Here is a 20000-nt window from a genome sequence, read left to right as displayed (position 1 = left end):
GAAGTAAACATTTCAGAAAAATGAAGTGCTACGGAACACGCGATTTAGAGGATGATCGAATCATCCTCGGACCCAGAGCTCGTGCGCTGCATGAAATAGGATCAGAGGTTTTGGTGAGACGAGATCAATGAGAAATAAAATAGTTGACCGGCATTATTTTGTGATTGAATCAGTGATGACAGCAGTATTCAGAAGCTTAAGTTGTTTTGATATAAACAAACCCAACGGGAGTCAAATAGAATGTTTTTTTTCACGATTTTGATCGCATAAACCTAACCGCAAAAAATGTTTGAACACCCAGACGGTAGTTACCCACAGGAAAAGGAATATTCAAAGAATGCTAAAGTAAATTGGCGTGGAAAGATATTTGTCCATGGCACGAAATGCAAGTAAAAAAATTCGAGTATGATGATAGTTCGTGTTTGCCCTCCAACTAACCGAATCTATAACCCTATAATTCGAAGGAGATGATCGAGTTCTCTTAACTGAGGGCTGGAGGGATTGCAGGCCGAGTGTGATTTTTCTCCCGGAAACGAACTCCTGATTTAAAGCCGCAATTGTTAGCCACAAAACACACTTTCCATTTGAGTTTTTAAGTGTGTCACACCTCATAAAATCTTGTGTAAACCGTTTTCAGAGCTCGACTGTGATATTTTTACAGACTCTGTGCCTTTCTCTTATGTTCATTTCGTCTCTGAAAGCATGTGTTAATTTTTCACAAACTCTAGACAACAATACCAACCACGTTCCACTTCTGCTCAGCACTTCTGCTTCGCTGAGCTTTATCAATTTTGCGTTTATTTCTATCTCTACCCCAAAGTATGGCAATATACTTGACCTTTGTTCACACCATATTTTTATTCGTTTATCCACATACTATTACACTTGTAATTTCAAACAGGAACCCGACCTTTGTAGCAATAACAAGTGTCAGCGGAAACAGCTTCACGCCTATTTCAAATGTGCATTGATCCACATGCAACGCAGCGGTTGGCGCCGTTTGTGACTTAACGCACTGTTGGAAAACAGTGGAATTTGAAAGAAATATTTCTGTTTTTCGGATTTCAAGCTGCAGCCTATTCATTTCGCGAATGATAGCTTGAGAACTGCCCAACTATGCCTTAAAATAATTACTTTAGAACGGAATGGCAAACTCCCCGAGTGTTTTCACACTTGTCATATAGCGTCTTCCCTTCTTTTATTTCGTTGCAGACATAACAAAGTGCGAATATATAATGCATGGTCAACATTTAATTGTACATTTTGACTCAATTCAGGCTTAAAAATTTTCAGCACCTTTACTACGACACCAACTACGTTACCTCAATGCCAGAGGTAAATAAAATATTTAGCACGCATTTGCTACTTGGGTACGAATCACATATTTTAATATTGCTTGTTAACATATTTACAATTTTAACAAATGTACACTGAAAAAAATAAGTTAAAAGAATGCTAGTCCTCAGCTCTGCCATTTTATTCTTCAAACAGGGTCAACAACTTGACGAGACGAGATAGAGCTTTCTGACTTGATCGCGTTGTCAGTGTTTTCATTCGTAGCAATCACGCTTTGTCCTGGAAGTACGTCAATACTGGACTCATCATTACTTGTTCTGGAAGGAAATGAAGCAATCAAAACTTAGAAGACTGGGGACCCTGAGATAGATCTTTGCTTTTGGCAATTGATTAGCGTAAAGTCGAAATGAAACTAATCATTATTTTGACCAAACACGAAGATCTGTAATGGAGTGTGGGCTCTTTTTTGAAATAGATAGACAAAAGGGGATCTTTGATGACGTGATTGTTTACATTTAACATCCGAATTTGCCCACAGATTTACAAATTGACTTAGCTAAAAGAAATTGTTAAACTTAGTTAAATATACAATTTTAAACGTTTTAGATTGGATAACAAGCCAGTTATTAGCCATCAAAAACTGATAAATTCTTGGCTGGCAAAAGCGCTCATGATCCCATACATTCCTTGTAAAATATTGAATTTTCAAAGCACTGACCATTGCTCGGAGATTATCTGGTATGGCATTCAAATTTTCAGACTGAGATAGCTTGCTCATTATACAATCCTCTTCAGTCATTATTTCGTATTTTATTCTTGGGTGACTGATTAGAAAGCGATAACCTTGTGCTAATGAGGCAAAAAACGTAAAGCCAATTTATAAACCATTATAAATTAAAGTTATTGTGACAACCATGACCTCTGCGAGGGATACGCATTTGAGCAAATTTTCCCGCGCTTTGCGTCGGCTACATGTAATTACTTCGAGTTTTGATTTGTTCACTGGATTGTCTCCGTCCTTTTTGATTGGCCAAAGTAATTACTTTGGTTTTGGTTTTACGACACTCGCTTGAAAACCGCTCTAAATCACCTTTAATTAATACGTTCCATGTAAAAACGAGAGGTGGCAGCCATATGCCCCAGAGAGCCTTTGGACAGTCCCTCGTTTGGTTTCTTGGAGCCAGCAGATGGAACAACTTATGGTCAGGCGAGATTACAGAAATGGAATCAAACAACTTCCTGTAAAGTTATTTAGGTCTTTCTTTGACGTCCCACATAATTTTATGAGGGAGAGTTTTGAGACCTACAGCTATAGTCCTATGAAGGTCGTATGAAGGCCCTATGCAGGGCCCACAGTTATAGTCCGAGGGCGGCCACTTTCAAACTTACCGAGAAGGTTCATCTTCATCCTGTGGCGCGGGTGTTGGACGATCCTCTGTGAATGGAGTGTCTGCATGAAGAGTACAGAAAAGCATAACAAATGCTAAGCAATCACTTCCACACACGCACTACAAATAAACAGGTATATGCAAGAGCCCTTGACCAGGAGTTTCTACTTTGTATATAAGTGTCACGGCGTTTTCATGCACAGTAGACCGGGGGGGGGGGGGGGGGGGGTTAGAGCAGTCTCTTGCATCAGAGCCAGACATTTAGGGTGCTGACACTGAAATTGAGTCAGCAAAAGGACCCATTTGTTTAGACTTCATTTGGTATTGTCATGTTTTACTGAGATTTCTTTTAGTATTAAGGTCTTAGAGTGTGTGTTACCTATAGCTCAAATTTTCCAGCAATTAGGAATTCTTCTTATTCTACAGATAGAATTTTAAAATTCAATATATATATATATATATATGAAGTTTGAAGTGACCAAGGCCGGACAACCCCTGAATGACATTTTTCATTGGACACAAACATTTTATGCCCTGAGCGGAATTTAAACCCACGTCCCCCTGATTACCAGTTGGGTGTGATCACCATCACACTATGAGAGCAACCATGCTGACTACATGGCCAATCTGGATAGCGAATGGGGATTTCTACGTGGTCATCCCGGGCCAATGTTTTTCCGCAACTAGATGACACTGGATCGACAGGAACGACGATTCATACGCGGACGAGAGAGAAGACAATTTGTATACAAGTTAAGAGGGTCTCTCGAGCCAACAGCGCATCTCTGTCTCCAGGAGGATCCAACATGCACGTTTGAAGCAATAAAATCAATGTTTGTTTTGTTTGTTATTTTGCAGCAAAAAGGCAAATAACTTTATTAAAAACTATCCCAAACGAAGAGGATGATTCTTTTCTTTTTTTGATCCGATTCAATCCAGTTCTGTTGCACTGCCTTCGTCGTTGCATGCTTAAAACTTTCCCACCCTTCCCCGCAACTGTTGTTGACCTGAATGACAACTTAATTTGTTTTCCCTTTCTTACCAGCATACGGTCTTTGAGCTTGGGTAAATCGCACGGTCTCCTTAACTCGTCCCGGTGTTTCCTTGAAAATGTATTATAAGAAAAGAGACATTGATCAATGAATACACTTTTGAGAGATTGTGACCAATGGAAGTCATCCAGACACAAATATTCTCTTCATGGTTGTGCTCTAAGCAAAGGGCAGGATTTTGCACAAACAGTTTCAGCAAAAACATGTTTGGAAAGACTTACTTCACGTACGATTTTGGAATAAGGTCATGTTGGAGTGAAATGAGGTCACCTGGAAGTTTCGTGCCACGAAGACTAAAAATGCAAAGTATGTTCACACTCTTGGATTGAAAATAGGTCTACTAGCACATTTTTAACGGTCATTGGATTCGGTGAGCTTCCAATAATGTATAGTTTTCATTTTACTTTTAAATTTAGTTTAAGTTAGAAAGGCACGTTACTAGCTAAGTGTGAGAGATTTGTAAAAGGTTTGAACAATAATCACATATGGGGACGTTCTTGTCCCGTGTGAGCACAAAAAAACACCAAAATGTGTCAGCTGTTTTCCTTTATGAAAAGGTGGTTTGGTCTCACAGCGGTTGTCCTGAAAAGTGCAGGACGAGTAGGATATTCACTAAAACCTTTATTCCAAATGGTTGATAAATCTCCCCCGACCAGATTACGATTCGGGGACCTTCGTCACCTGCACATACTATTCCAAAAGCAAAAATTACAAAATAATTTCGAAAAGCGGTGTAGAAACTGGAGTCGTTGGTACCTAACAAAAATGTGACGTCGGTTGACCCAGTCTGAGTGCCTATGTATTTTGTAATACGCTAGTACCCCTTAAGATGCCCCAAAGATTTAAGAAAGTAAAACAATGTAAATTTTAGAGAATTTGGATAACAGCATTATCAAAGCCACTTACTTGAGATTAACAGGTTTCGCGGTCAAAACGGTCGTTTTGTGTTTTACTTTAAAAATTTATGAGGATGCCACCCAACGGGCGCGCAGCAGTCAGGTCACAGACATAATTCAGTAGATCTTGATACAATTTTTGGCTGTTCTTTAACACGAGGGTACAAGTAGCCTCTCCCTTGGCCGATTTGGGTACGAAAGGTCACTAACTGATGCCGTCCCAAGCAGCAGGGCAATTGAATTTTCGCGAGGGTTACGCAAATCAACCGGAAATCACGCATTCTTCAAACACCGGTCAAGTGCACATAGTTTTACTCAAAAGCAAGAGTTTCAAAACCGTAGCCAATAACTTCCATGTCTACCCTTGTTGTTAGCGTTTTCTAATAGAGCGTCTACGTTCAGAAAGGCTTTCATTTCACGTAACCAGTATTCAGTATGATATCCCAAATGCATATGTTTAAACCAGAAAAATATTGAGCATGCACAAAAAGAAGTTCGCACAAAGAACAAAAAAAATTGGCAAATGAAAAATTCAATGGAATTTTATGCTGGCATGTTCAACTATCCTTTGCAACCCTTAAAAAAAAAGCTTGGTGATACTACATTTAACACTTAAATAAAACGGAGTAATCTCGGACTAAAAACTTACGAGAGTTTTGAGTATCCTTCCTTGTAAAGCGTTTCTATCGCGAGCAAAAACAGCAGGACCATCACTCTAAAAGAAAAGAGGTGCAATGTATATTGTATCTTATGCAAGGTACATAGAGTTAATTTTAACAATATTTCAATCTTTAAAGACTTTTCTAAGAACTAAATTTGATGCAAGAGTCGATCACGCAAGAGTAAGATTTACCCAGGTTGGGCTAGTCCCTATCAGCGTCAGAAAAGTGTCAATTTTTAAACCTAGTTTAGCGGGAAAATAAACAACAGACCAAATCGGCCAACTCAATAGGGCCGTTTATACGAGAGAAAATAAGCCGCAGCTTACTCTGGCCGCGGCTTACATAAGACGCAAACACCCCGTATAAATGGCACAAAATCTACGTTCACGGCTTATCCTGGCCTGGGAGTTTATACTCGTATACATAGTTCCTTTCGCGTATTATGTACACCGCGGCCAGAGTAAGCCGCGGCTTATTTTCTCTCGTATAAACGGCCCTAATGTTGCACCCAATTCAAACCCCTTGGGAATAAAAAGTTCTCTCCCAGATATTTCCACATATATACATGCATACATACTTAATTGACCGCTCCCCATAAGGGCTTTTCAGCGCCAATGAAACACAACGAAACGACAGAAGAGAATAACAACAACAACTGTTAAGACTCCCAACTGGCCGGAGGCAAACCAGCCGGCTATTTACAAGGGCCAATGAAACACAACGAAACGACGAAACAGAATAACAACAACAACAACTATAAAGACTATTTACAAGTGTATAGCTGCGAAGTTGAACCAGAGACTACCAGGATCGAATTCAACGAGTGGTTAGAACGGGTCTTGAACACGGAATCTCCGGATCTCAAGGCAAGCGCCCTAACCACTGGGCCACACTGCCTCCCTCCACATAATTTAAATGTGAATGCTACATTACAATGTAAAAACAATACAACATTTGGTCTCGTGTTTATTTCCCGCCAAACTTGCTTTAAAATAGACACAGGTCTGACGAGGACAAACCTGATACCAGATTCTTACTCTTGGGTAATGGGACTCTCGTTTGATGCTAAGAGCCTTCACAGCAATCAAAATAATATACACTTTGTTTTTTGTTTTGTTTTGTTTTTGCTTTGTAATTACATCTGCAAATGGTTAGACTCTCTAGTCTTCTCGGATAAGGACGATAAGCCGGAGGTCCCGTCTCACAACCCTTCAATGTTCCTAATCCTGTGGGACGTAAAAGAACCCGCACACTTGTCGTAAAGAGTAGGGCATGTAGTTCCCGGTGTTGTGGTCTGGTCTTTCTGGTCTGGATAGGGTAGGGTGGAGCACCTCGCATAGGACCTCGAGTCCTGTTCGTGCTCCTTCCCTCTGGGCAGGTTTGCCCAGTAGAAGAGACAAACCAGATGTCTCGTAAAAACAAAACAAAAGCAAGAGCCTTCACAGCAATCAAAATAATATGCACTTTGCAAATCACCTCCGAATGAACCAATCACGGCGTGTGAAAAGCACTGCTAACTTGTGCGGGATATCTTAAGAACCGACAATCTCAAGAGAAAACGATAGCAAAATGCGCTTGCTATAGCTGCGCACATTTACTATGCACTTGCTATAAAGGCCAACGTCACGCGATTCTAAGTGATTCTAAGTAATTTCGTGGCAAGCAAAATGCTCGAAAAATAGAAGGGAACGCCGCAATAACCAATCAAGACTGTAAAACAACAAAAAATAATAAAACAAAAGCAAATTGATGAGTGGATGGACAAAAACAAGACACGATTGAAACCGATTGCACTTGAATAATCTAGAAAATAGAACGCGACCTATAGATCGAGAAAAAACATGATTTGGAAAGTAGGTCCGACGTTTTTCAATTATCAGACAAGTCGCCTGGCTAAAGGAAGTTCTCTTTTCGAAGCATCTTGTATGTGATGTAAGGATAATTTTATCGGAACAGGAATGTCATATGAATAGTTTCGAGTTCAAAAGTCGTCACTCACTAAAGATTTCTCAGTAACACCTCAAAAGTCTGTGACAGGGAGCCTCTCTCCTTACTACAGAATAAGTTTAAACCGGACGAAATAATGCTTTCAAACAATTTTGTTCGAATTTTTTAAAGTTTGTTTCCTTCATCAGGAAAAATGAATTTTAGAATAACTTATTTTCACTTTCAATTTTCCTGGACGCGGCCACCTTGAATAATTGTGACGTGTTATCTAACACGTCACAATTACTCAAGATGGCAACGCCCGGGAAATGGGCGATTCAAATAGCGATTCTCTTTATATTTCGAACACAAGAGCTTTCTTTGAAACATTTTTTAAACAAATTTTCCTCTATGCTTCAAAGTCTTTTTCATGTTGGAGCGCAGGTTTCCTTTTAACGAATAGAAAATACAAGGAGTCAGATCCGTGGACAAACCCACAGTTCTACTTCATCAAAACCAAGTTAAAATGGCTCATACAAACAAATCTTAAGGTGAGCGGACACGAGGAGTCCTGTTGCAGCGACAAAAAAACTTGTGTAGTGCACACTGAGGCGACATGTAGCAGGGACAAAATCACAACATGTGCACACACATGAAAATATTGCGGGTACATGTCCCAGGGATATGTTGCAGCGACATATCCCCTCGTATGAACTGATACTTCTATAATAGTGGAACACCAATTTGGGGGTGATTTTGTACCTAATGCATGTTGCCTCAGTGTGTACCACACACCTTTTTGTCGCTGTAGCATGTCCCTACAACATGACACCTCGTGCCTGCCCACCTTTAAAGTGGTACTACGATCAAAAAAGCAATTCTTTTTTTTCTTTGGATTTCAGAACTATGTTAACTAAACACTAACTGACCCAAGTTTTAAGTTCTGATTTTAAAAAGACACCTGTTTATTTTAACTGGAATTTTCTTATTTATTGGTCCGCCATTACTAACTTTAAAATCTTGAGAGAGCTGGGTCGAGGAGAAAATGACGTCAAAGACTCACTAGTGTAAGAATGCAATGCGTGTGTACGCGGCCGAATTAATATGCAGCACAGGAGTTTCGGGGTTTCAGATTTTAAACCTGCGTTTTGCATAATTATGTAATAAATTGCGTTTACACGCTGAAATTTTAAGCTACCGAGTAAATGACGTCATTTTCTCTAGATCCAACCCTCTGAGGTCCAATCGGCCAGTTTTTAACGTGAGTAATGGCGGACCGTGAAATCCAAAACTTACACTCAAAATAAACAGCCTTTGGATAAAACTCAACGCTCAAAATTTTGCCAGTTAGGTGATAAGCAAACACGCTTTCAAAATCTGAAGAAAAAAAGGAAATGATTTTTTGATCATAGTACCACTTTAAGATGTTACAAAATGCAACACTGGATCTGCATGCATCCCTACCGCATACATAACTGCAGCTTGTTGCAGCCGAGCAGCCTGTCTCTGAAGAGACGTCCTCAAGAAGCTCTCATCCTTCAATGCGTGTAACCTGATAACAAACGACAAATAGTTTTGACTTTAAGAGCGAAAGGTCACCACGCTTAAACGGGACTCGAACCCATTCCAGGCCGAGTGATTGCACTGGATTGCTTTACCATCTGAGCTATCAGGTGCGCATGTGGGAGCTGGTCAGTTGTGATTTTGTACGATAGAGGATTTACGCAACGGCAACGGCGACGGCAACGAAAACGTCACTACAAAATATAACTTAGCGCTAACGCAAATATTTCGAGATTATTCCGTCTTTTTCACGTTTTGCTATATGGGCGAACTATCCTGAAACTGGATGGGTACGAACGGTTTTGAAGTAAAAAATAGAGGATGAATGGTTCAATGTTACTTGCTCACGTTGTCGTCAAAACCTAAAATTTGGTGATTTCTCGTTTTGTGGAGTACGAATTTGCTGCACGTGCATCACGAGTATTTTTCCTTTTTTAACCAATGATATTCTTGCTTTGCGGCGTTGCCGTAGCCGTAGCCGTAGCCGTCGTCTTTGCTTTAACTCCCTCATATCCAGCGAGAGGTGAATGAACAGTCGTGAAATATTTACAAATTGTTCCATGAACGTGCGTTTGATATGAGATGGTAAATAGTCAACGAGGCGCGCAGCGCCGCCGAGTTGGCTCTAACCAGTCTCATAGAACAGTTTTCAAATGACTTTCGAAAGTAATTACGGGATTGCAATTGCTACGCTTAGTGATTGGCTTTTAACTTTCGCGCCAGTTTATCAACCAATCGCGACTTGCACGCGCGATTTTTCCCGCGCTTTAGGCAAATTACATGGAATTGCTACGAATTTGGATTGGTTCATTGCGCTGTTTGCACCTGCTGTGATTGGTCGAAGGTTGTTTTACGACACTCAGTTGAAAACCGCTCTATCCAACAAGAGCGAATGGAATAGTTGTTTTTATGAAATCTTCATCAAATTCTGAACGCGTGGACAGTTTCGATGTTAGGTCACACGGTATATGAGCTGATAAATACATTTTATAATGCTTCGTATGTTTACTATGTTACATGGTAATTACCAGGCATTTTAGGCGTGCACGTGAGGTGTCTCGAGGGGCTAGTAGGGTATTTAAGGTTTGTTAAAGGGGCACTGTCACGCTACATCCAGAGATTTTAACACACTTTTATTTTTGTGCTTTTTCTGTTTAAGTCTAAACTAAGTAAGGTTTCCGAAAAGAAGTAAAATGCATATTTGTGATCGATGATTAGGGAGTCCAATAAATAAAAGCAAACACAAATATCATGCCACGTTTGTTCACTGTCAGTTGAATTCAGTGAAGTGTGACAGGAAACACTGTGCATGGGCCGTAAAAGCGCTCACACAGAAATATTTTTTCTCTGCGATATACCAAACATATTATCAAGGTTGACACGCCATTTCAAAGCTGAAAGAGAGCGCACTTGTTCCCAAGAGGCCAGTTTGAAGTCCAAAGACGGTAAGCAGAGAAAAAATTCAGCCGTGCGTTACTCACCACTTGCGGCTTTATAATTCAAAGTGGCTATTCGCACGGAACTCGTAAACCGAGCTAAATTGTTTCTTCATACGGGAGTCTTCTCAGAATGATTATTACAGGTTCAATAACACTTGGAAAGTCTTACCTCGTCATTACTGAGTTCTTTTATATACAGTTCAGCTATCGAACAACGGCATTGATGCCTGTTTAATTTCACGAAATATCTCCTTCGTTTGATGTCAACGGCCATCTGACCTGCCTTGTGTATCTCGCATTAAGTCTAAGCACCAATTTCAAATAGCGCTGATAAAAAGTATTTAAGTCTAAGCACCCACTTTAAAACGGTTAGCTTTCAAAACCTTCGTGGCTATGTCGTTCAAGGTTAGGGTTAGAAGAAACCTGTACGAACAGCAAATATAGGTCGGTGTTGCCACTTCCTTTATATTTGTGGAACAAATATACACAACCAGTCAACGACCAGTATAGTGCAGTTCCGCTCATCTAAATGCAGGTTTTTCTTCAAGATATGCAAATGCACATTTTAGAGCAAAGATAGTAAACGTTTATTAACAAACATTTAAGCGGCTAGCTAGAAATGAGTCATGAAGATGTTACATGTAATAGTGAAACGGCTTACACGGATTACACCGCACGTCGAATTTCTCATGAATTCATGTCTTAAAAGTTTCTCTTCACTGTAGATGCTGTATTGGTATTTTGACTGCTCTGCTTTCCTTTCTTGAGGAGACTGAATAACTCTTTAAATTTGTGCGCTGAATGTTTGTATTTCTGCATGCGACAAAGGCCTCCATATTGTCTGCAACTTTCCAAACTTGAAAACATCAGCATAATGTTTTCAAGTTTCGATTAAAAAACCTGGCGCATGCGCGACCGTGAGAGTGTCCCTTTTAAGATATGCAAGAGCCATTCGAGGCATCTATGTCAACCCCATTCTCGTTCCCAGATCGCTTCGGATCGACCCAAGGCTCTGGGAAACTCTATGTAGGAGAACATGCGTCGTAGGGTTCTTATAGACAAAAATTGGCTATTTGAACCTTACGGCGCCTGCTCTCTCCTCCTGCTAACATGAATACACCAATTAGAGACGCTTTTGATTGTTCTTCGCGAAAACCAATGAGAAGACACTTTGTTTCAGGATTCCCAGAGCTCTTCTCTCCTTCAGTCAAGAGAAGAGCTCTAGGGTCGAGATTGTGTCAACCCTAATTTTTACAAAGCGGGCATCAGTAAACGGGAAGCCTTCTCCCATTCTGTGTTTTGTGATCATTTGGATTAGATACAAAGTATTTTATAATCGTGTCAGTGTGATTAGAGTATACTAAAATTTCTTGTCTGTTATCTACAGATGTCGATCAACTTGGGGAAGTTTTATGCTTTCATGACAAGCAGCTAGTGTTTGCCGAATGTCGTAAACGCGATACCAAATCTCTCAATTAATCGAAAAACAACTCTCTTCAACAGCAAAGGTTTTCACGCGACGTTACAGTGGACATTTTGGTGTCCTAAACAAATCCTCCGAGATCAAAGTTCTTTCTTTATTCGCCCTTGTCACACGGCGGCCACATTGTCCCGGGAGACCAAAAAAGCTTTGTTTTACCACGCCAAGCCTCACCCCCATGGTTTCCACTGCGAGGCTTGGCGTGGTAAAACAAAGCTTTTTTGGCGAATTGGAAATGCTTTCGTTTCTCTTTCTGGCCGCTAGTCACGTGAGTAAAATCGCTGTGTTACTTTCGTAGTAACCAATCACAACAGCGATTAAATGAGCCAATTAAGTGTAACGCAACGCTGATTGGTTGAAAATGGACCACGAGATTTTAAAGAAAGCCAATTACCAACCGCAGCGATACGAAAACAAAGCGTTTGCTGTGATTCGCCACTGTAATCACTTTGATTTACGACATTTTATTGCACAAGTTAATACATGATTATTAATTTATTACTATTATTTTTGAACTTACGTTTGCTTTAAAACGTTCACTTTGATCTCCCATGTACGGTTAACCCTTTCAAGTTCTTTCTTCAACCTGTGCAGAAATACATCTACCATAAATCAGTGATGAAGAGAAGAAAGAGGAGGGTAAAGCTGCACTGTGAGAATGAAAAGAGAAACACTTCGGCCAACAAATTATTGTAAGGAGCTTTGGTTCGAAAATCCTTGTCTTTTGTAACGATGATCGGCATATACCTTTTTGTATAATAACAATTAGCCAGTATGAAAAATACCATAATACTCTTTGTTTTTCCCTCCAAAATTTTGAATAAGCATTGTTTTTATTCTCTCTTGGGACTTACAATGGTTCCAAGAGAAACTGGAAGCAATGCTTATGCAAAATTTTGGAGGGATAAACAAAGAGTATTATGGTATTTTGCATACTGGCTAATAAGGCGACTATAATACGTCACAATTATTCAAGATGCCTCCCCCCTCCCCCAATAAATGTGCCCACCGTCCATTTATTTTGCCGGTAAAAAGGACTTGCTCACAAGAATAGCTACTTAATCACCTCTCGATTTCAGCTTTCTGTTTCTTCTCGAGTTTTTGTAGCTTTTTCAACATGTCAATATTTTCAGATTCTTTCACCTGAGGTTTCACCTAAAAACGTGGGCAAAATTACAAATTATTAATTGACATTTTGCGGCAAACGTCAAGCTAAAATATGCGTTTTGTCCAGAAAATTAATGCAAGTTGCTTGACTTGAGACCCCTTGCTTGATACGAGCAACCAAGTTCTCAAACGATACACATAAGTTGAAAGAGAATTATTATGGTTGTACGAAAAATAGAAGTTTGCTACTAATGCGACCCTTGGTAAAGGGAAATCAGGGTCACTTGACACAAGGTTTATCCGCGAAAACCACAGACCTCAAAAACTCACGTGACCTTACCCCGGTCACGTTATGTGTTCCTCGAAAGTTCCGAAAATTTTCGGGATCCCTTTGGGGTGTCACAATTTCCTCTGTATCTTATGTACGGACGGATTTGAAGCCATCACACTTCACAATCATTTTGCTTTTTGTCATTTTGAAAACATGTCAACAGAACAACTTGTCAAAACAAGCGAATGGCAGTTTCGTAAATGGCTTTTCGCGCCCGAAAAGTTTTCGGGACATTCGAGAACGGGAACCAGCTGAGCCGGAAAGTTTTAACCTTCTCGCGGAAAATAAATACGGCAGAGATCTTTAATTAGGCAACCGACCATATCTCGATTTGAAAATTTAAGTTCAAAATCCGGTCAAAGAAAGAAACAGAGGCCATATATATGTTTCACGTAGTTTTCTAAATTTTGATTAATTTATAATTGCATCAGTCTGCAATCTGCAATGCAATAAACACTGGGTGAAAACGTTTCCGCCTTGTGTAGAGATAAGGAAAGGGACATCGCTGAAATGAAGACCCAGTTTGTTTGTTTGAGCAGGTTGAAGTTTTGGCAGCTATTCAGCTGATGGGGACCTGCTATACCCACCCACCCATATACACACAGAGGACAGCCACAACACCAAGAACTTCATCCCCTACTCTTTTCGAATAGTGTGTGGGTTCTTTAACGTCCCACAGGGAACTAATGAACATGGAAGTTATTTGTGACTTATTCGGGACCTCCAGCTTATCGTCATTATCCGGAAAGACTTGAAAATCTAACCATTTGCGGATGTAATTCAAAGGCAGCACTTCCTCCTCAGTTATTTAAAGACCACCAGGTGATCTGGTGACGTAATTTGGAGGACTGAGAAGAAAAATTTTAACGCCGTATCCCACAACCGCGCGCGGCCTTTGGTGTTGTTTTCCAAACTTCCTGCAGTATTGCCATCGTTAAAACTCAACAGATCATTACGTGTCTACCACATTTCCTGTTACTGAAAGAACATTAAAGTAGACTCAACAAGCTCTAACCTCTCTTCTGCCATGTTGAATTCGAAAATAAGGCCGCGCGCGGTTGTGGGATACGGCGTTAAAATTTTTCTCCCCAGTCCTCCGAATTACGTCACCAGATCACCTGGCATGAGTGTTGGTCCGGCCGGAGTCGAACTCACGACCTCCCGCATGGCAGCCCGGTGCTCAACCAACTGAGTGCATTACGAACGATAGCGATGATCATCTCACTTATCTGGACAATTTAAGCAATTGTCTCTTATAGACATCTGAAAATTTTCAGGCGGCTTCAACAGGGAATCGAGCCCATGACGGTGCAATGTTGTACCAATGGAGTTGTGAAGTCACTTAGTTGAGAGAAGGTCAATGGAGTGTTTTCGTTCATGTGACCAGCAGCCATATTTGCATACTAAAACAAAAGGAAGAATTTTCATAAGAATGGAGTTCAATTCCCAAAAGAATATATCACTCCTCCAACATGGCCGCTGTTTCTTTGTTTCCGGAACTCCTCCAACATGGCCGCCGTGACGTCATATGAAAACACTCTATTGTTGGGCTCATGTGTTTCCGTGAAAGGGCAATTGCTTGAATTGTCCACGTAAGGACGAGGATCAGTCTATCTTTCGTCTATAACCCGCGCTTCAAAATAATTCTGTAAACTTGCTTCTTGTTTTTAACTTCAAATTTTCTTAAAAAATGTATATCGTTTTGCACAAAGGGATTTTTGTTAACTTGGACAAGGAAGGCGTTCTATAAATAAATCTACTCGGGAAAGGGTACGGTTGACTTCTTCGCCGAGTATTGGAGATAGAGGCTCTCCTTGATGAGTTCCTGGTTCAAACAACTTTGATTGTAAACATTAAACACTTAATGACTGGTCCCGAGGGATACAGTTCATTTTGTTTCCCGAGAATCTCAATGTTTCCCCCGAGGCGCAGCCGAGGGAAACAATGAGATTCGAGGGAAACAGAATGAACTCTTTCCCTCGGGACCAATCATTAAGTGATTTGTTATATAGCACAAAAAGAAAAACGTGCAACGGCAACAGCAACGGCGGTCGTCGGTCAACATTCGCGGGTATCAGTGCACTGTTACCCTCTGACGTCATAGATTTTGCACTGTTGCCCGCTCAGAGACTTTTGGCGGGAAATCGTTTTCTTGTTAGATGTCATGTGAACTCGAAGTAACCAATGAGAGGGCGCGCTGCTAGGGGAAAAACTCAGTTATATAACAATATGTTTTGTGCTTTGAAGTTATTTTCTTGTTTTCGCAGACGTTCCTTTTCACTCTTTGCCCCTCAAGTGTGCCACTTGGAGATTTTACTCTGTCTAACATCGAACGATTTGACTCGTCAATAGGAAATCCCTTAGGGGCGAAAGGGCTAGAAAGGGAGAGAGAAGCCTTTCGTGCAATTCAACCCAAAGTAAAAAGAAACTGAAGCTAGGTTGAAGTTTATGAAATCCATCTGGCTTAAGGCAACCAATCACTGGGCAATTTACGGAGCCAGGGATTAATTTTCTCAGATCACTTCCGGGTTGTCGAACCCCCTAAAATTCTGAAATTGGTAATTCTCTTGCCCAACCGATGATTTCCCGAACTTTTATAAGTAGTCTGTATGTACCAAGTATTAAACTTGCTACGACCCAGTTTCATCATGTAGCCTTACCATTTGATAGAGCCTGGGCGCCAACGAGTCTGAGCCATACACTGGGCGCTTGTCAGAGAGCGAGCTTCTGATCACATTGATGGGTTGAGTGAGTGCACTTCCGGTTGTGGACGATGCAGGAATGGATGACTTTAGGTACAGACACGTATGAAGTATGTAACGAAGTACAGTGCAAAGTGCTGGTTAGTGTTAATACAATAAATTGTGAAAGCGTGAAAAGACATCTGCCTCCTGACTGATCTTGTCTCCTTGCTACTTGACGTTTTGCACGTCTTGCGTGCCTATTTCCTTGACTGGCTACTAGTGGACTGGCTGAATTAAGGGCAATTAAATGGCGTCGACGGCTTTTTCCGATTTTTTTCAATCTACTTACCTTCATGTTGCATCTGATAATAAACTTCAGGACTCGTTGTTCTTTTGAGAAATTTGCGTGGGTCTCATACATACGTTCATGATTTTAATTTATCGTGAAGACGTAGCTACAATTACACAGGGATCGTTTCAAAGACCAATATCCAGGATCATAACTTTCTCACACAAAAAAAAGCTTTCACCGCTTGGTAACTTTCACGGGCTATTTTTCTCCCTCGTCCACCTCGCTAACGAATATACAAATACCTTTTTACTACTTTCGACTACCCACAGTCAAATTCCACTATTCGTCCGGCCTTGAAATTGAAGTTTTCATTTTTTTTTTCCCCTTTCTCGGGGCTGATAGCGGAACACGCGCATTTTCACTGAATTCCAGATCTGCGCGAGAATGTGCAAGAGTTGGGAAAATGATTCACTTAATCGTTTTGTTTGAAAGTACGTCCGGGAAGTGCTAATAGACCATATTCGTATTCCCAGTATTGGACTGGAACTACCTTGCAATGGAGGCTAATGCGGAGGAATATATTAAAAACTATTTGCATTTGAAAAGATTTCCCCGCATTAGCCTCCATCGCAAGATAGTTCCAGTTCAATACTGAGAATACGAATATGGTCTATTGTGGCCTTTGATTTTGTGGTGATTTCGATTGACACGTAGTGCACGTAAGTCAGAGCAGGCGCCCTTTGATCATTTGAGCTTCAGGCAAAGCGAATCATGAACAAAATCACTTTGTAGACAACCATCCAAATGAATCAGTTAACCAAGTTCGAAACCTGCATTTATTTTTTGCGATAGTGAACTTTTGTCAAAAACTTTATAACCTGAAATTTAGCACGTTCAGTCGGCAAATAAATCTAAAAAAGTAAGTAGCAGGGACCGACATCCTAATTGAGGAATCACTAAGCTCATATGTTTTGAGGAACCACACATGCTAAACTACCTGACAAAAATAGAAGACTGGCTAAATGATATTTCTATTGATGTCTTAAAAACGACTGCCTAAACATTCACTTTCTAACACATTACACATTGACAAAACAATACCTCTTTCTCCTGAGATTCCATTTGCCTTCTTTTCTCTTCAAGAAGTTGCTGTTCTTTTATCTTTTTATCATGGGATCGCTGCAGTTCCTCGACTTGTTTTCGCGATGCTGCCATTAACTGTCAGTGAAAATAACAATAATTAGCAACTATTGGCCGAAGTGAAGGTGGCTAGTGGTGGATATTTACCAAGCCGCGAAGCGGAGAGGTAAATATCCACCACTGGCCACCGACACTGAGGTGAACAGTTGTTTTAGTATATCTAAAACAGTAAGATAACATAGCACAAAATGACGATTTTAACTCACTTATTCCTGCAAAGATTACAACATTTTGGGGCGCAAATTCCGCACGAATTGCTTGAAGGTGAAAAGCAAAGGATATCCGGAGTTTGAGAAGCCAATCAGCGCCCGAGTTCAACGCTATCCACTGTTTGAAATTTAGTGTATACTAAAACAGTGGATAGTGTTGAAGGCGCGCTCTGATTGGCTACTCAAACTCTGGATATCCTTTGTTATTAAAAACTGAACTACGAATATCAGATTTCCAGCCGGACACAGGCTATCAGTTCACATACCTGCAGTACCTAATATGGTCAATGAAACGCGTCGCGCAAAAAGCGAGCTGAAAACATTTTTGCAGCTCTGAGAAACTATGGCCGACAAAAGCCGTTTGGGCGACAATAGTACCCCCGGGAAAACAAAAGAAGAGTTGTTGATCCTGGAGTTTTTAATAAAACAATTATTCTACTCGGGCTGGCTGAAAATAAAATGATCATAACCAACTCGGCGCGTTATCTATCACTTCATATCCAGCGCGCCCTCGTAGAATAATTGTTCATTGTTATATCCAAAGACTTTCACTCAACGAAACGAGCACTGTGATTGGATGATTCTTGGTCACGTGCTCCTGATCAAATTCAAATGTATCTCGACCGGGATACAATTCCGCAGTTGTTGCCCGCTCCGGATGTTTTGCTGTGATTATTGAAGGAAAAATATATAACAAAGCACTTAATGTCTGGTCCCTCGGGAAACTAGTCAGTTTTGTTTTTCCACGAGTCCTCATGTTTCCCTCGACTTCGTCTCGGGGAACATCAGGATTCTCTTGAAAAAAACTAACTGTTTCCCTCGGGACCATACATTCAGTATACACTATTCACCTCCAAGCAACTCGCGCGCAAATTATCCACCACTAACCACCCACCCTGAGGTGAATAGTTGTTAACTATTTTAAGTGTCAAGTGCTCTAACGCTGACTGGGGACACTATACATAGAAATCAAATCAATTTAACCGTATCATAGAGCGAGTTCAATCGAGTGTCGTAAAACCAAACCAAAGTAATTACTATGGCCAATTAAAAAGGACGGAGACAATGCGGTAAACCAATCAAAACTCGAAGTAATTACACGTAGCCGACACAAAGCGCGGGAAAATGTGCACGCGCAAGCCACGATTGGTTTCGGTTTCATTTCTGATTGGTTAAAAAAATGGTGCGAGAACTTTGAACCAATCACTGAGTGAAGTAATGCAAAACCAAGCAATTCGCTGATTACTTTCGACACTCAATTGAAAACCGCTCTATCAAACATCGAGAAGAGCTGAGAGGAGAATCAACAAAATCAACCCATATTTGACGCCGAGTCTGGGAATCGAACCCGGGACACATTGGTGCGATGCGAGTGCTCTCACCACTGCGCCTGCGCTGCTCCCCTGAACAGGCATCTGCTAGTTACAAAACTAACGCACTTTGCAACTCGAAAATTCCCATGAAAGAAGTCGAACTCAACAACTTTTGGCCTGCTGGATATTATAAGTGAACAAGACACGTGATAACATTTTCCTGACAAGAACTAGACGTCTACCTGCCCGAAGGCATGACACCAGCTTCATGGACGTTTGAAGGGATCTACCTCTTTTGTAAATCCAACACAAACTGAGGCTCGCCCTAGAAGAAATGCAATTTTCGCAGACTCAAACGTGACATTGAAAGAACTCAAATCCAATTTCTCCACGTACATTTTTCTTCGTTTCCTGTATTTTGGCATCCATTTCACTTTGAAGTTGAAGTTTCTGTCTTTGCAGCTGTAAGAGTAAAAGAAAAACTAAACTCGTTAGCTTTTTATCATCGAGAGCGATACTTCGTGATCATTCTAGACGATTTCAATTAATTTTGCTCATCAATGGAATAGCTCTTGGAGTTGAAAGTACCCTGGAAGGAGCTATTGAGCTACTTTTATCAGAATTATTTCTTATAAGGCCCGGGAAAACGCTTCCAACATCCGTTCCATTCTGTTGAACAGCGACTTTGAAACCCGTTGTTCACCACCTTCAACCGTGTTGAAACATGCTTCAACAACCATTCACATTTTTTTTTTTTGCGAATGTTTCAACATTGTTGGGTATGCGCTTGCGCACTAATCGGTCTCCCAATGACGTATACATAGTAACAACCGCGGTTGCAGCCTGGGACTGAATACAAGGTAGCCTGCGTGGCAGGCGCTAGAAAGGGGATTTCTAGCGCCTGCCACGCAGGCTAAATACAAGGCCTCTCGTGAAGCTTTGTTGAATCAAATGTTAATGATGTGTTGAAATCGTTTGCCTACCCCAAAAGTCAATAGACCTTATTCATAAATGGCGGTCACATTTATAATTCTTTTGTCCAAGTGCAAATTAACCTACCAAGCCTCATTTTCGAGCAAAACTTCTTCTCAATTCACTGTATGGTATCGAAGCTTAGTAGGCTAATTTGCACTTATATAAAAGAATCATAAATTGACCTCCA

At 40.7% G+C, this 20000-nt stretch overlaps 1 protein-coding gene across 5 annotated transcripts in view; it reads right to left on the bottom strand.

Annotated features, from left to right (window-relative positions):
• Positions 1–1366: 1366 nt before the first annotated feature.
• The window catches only part of LOC138024376 (uncharacterized protein C10orf67, mitochondrial-like), a 37521-nt gene continuing 18887 nt past the window's right edge, over positions 1367–20000 (bottom strand). For 2 of the 5 annotated variants that reach the window (XM_068871607.1, XM_068871736.1), the window contains 10 exons: positions 19235–19300; positions 17218–17334; positions 15801–15929; positions 12769–12857; positions 12223–12288; positions 8685–8772; positions 5282–5347; positions 3727–3787; positions 2686–2746; positions 1367–1613 (listed from right to left, as the gene is read on the bottom strand). In XM_068871607.1, the coding sequence (XP_068727708.1) occupies positions 1484–1613; positions 2686–2746; positions 3727–3787; positions 5282–5347; positions 8685–8772; positions 12223–12288; positions 12769–12857; positions 15801–15929; positions 17218–17334; positions 19235–19300 (873 nt within the window). In that variant the 3' untranslated portion in view covers positions 1367–1483. The remainder of the gene's footprint in view (positions 1614–2685; positions 2747–3726; positions 3788–5281; positions 5348–8684; positions 8773–12222; positions 12289–12768; positions 12858–15800; positions 15930–17217; positions 17335–19234; positions 19301–20000) is intronic. The other 3 variants (XM_068871791.1, XM_068871849.1, XM_068871673.1) reach the window with 2 other exon arrangements.

This window comes from Montipora capricornis, chromosome 1, assembly GCF_036669925.1.
Source record: "Montipora capricornis isolate CH-2021 chromosome 1, ASM3666992v2, whole genome shotgun sequence".
NCBI lineage: Eukaryota > Metazoa > Cnidaria > Anthozoa > Scleractinia > Acroporidae > Montipora > Montipora capricornis.
Note: the sequence above shows the minus strand (reverse complement) of the source record. Positions and strands in the feature narration are given on the sequence as shown.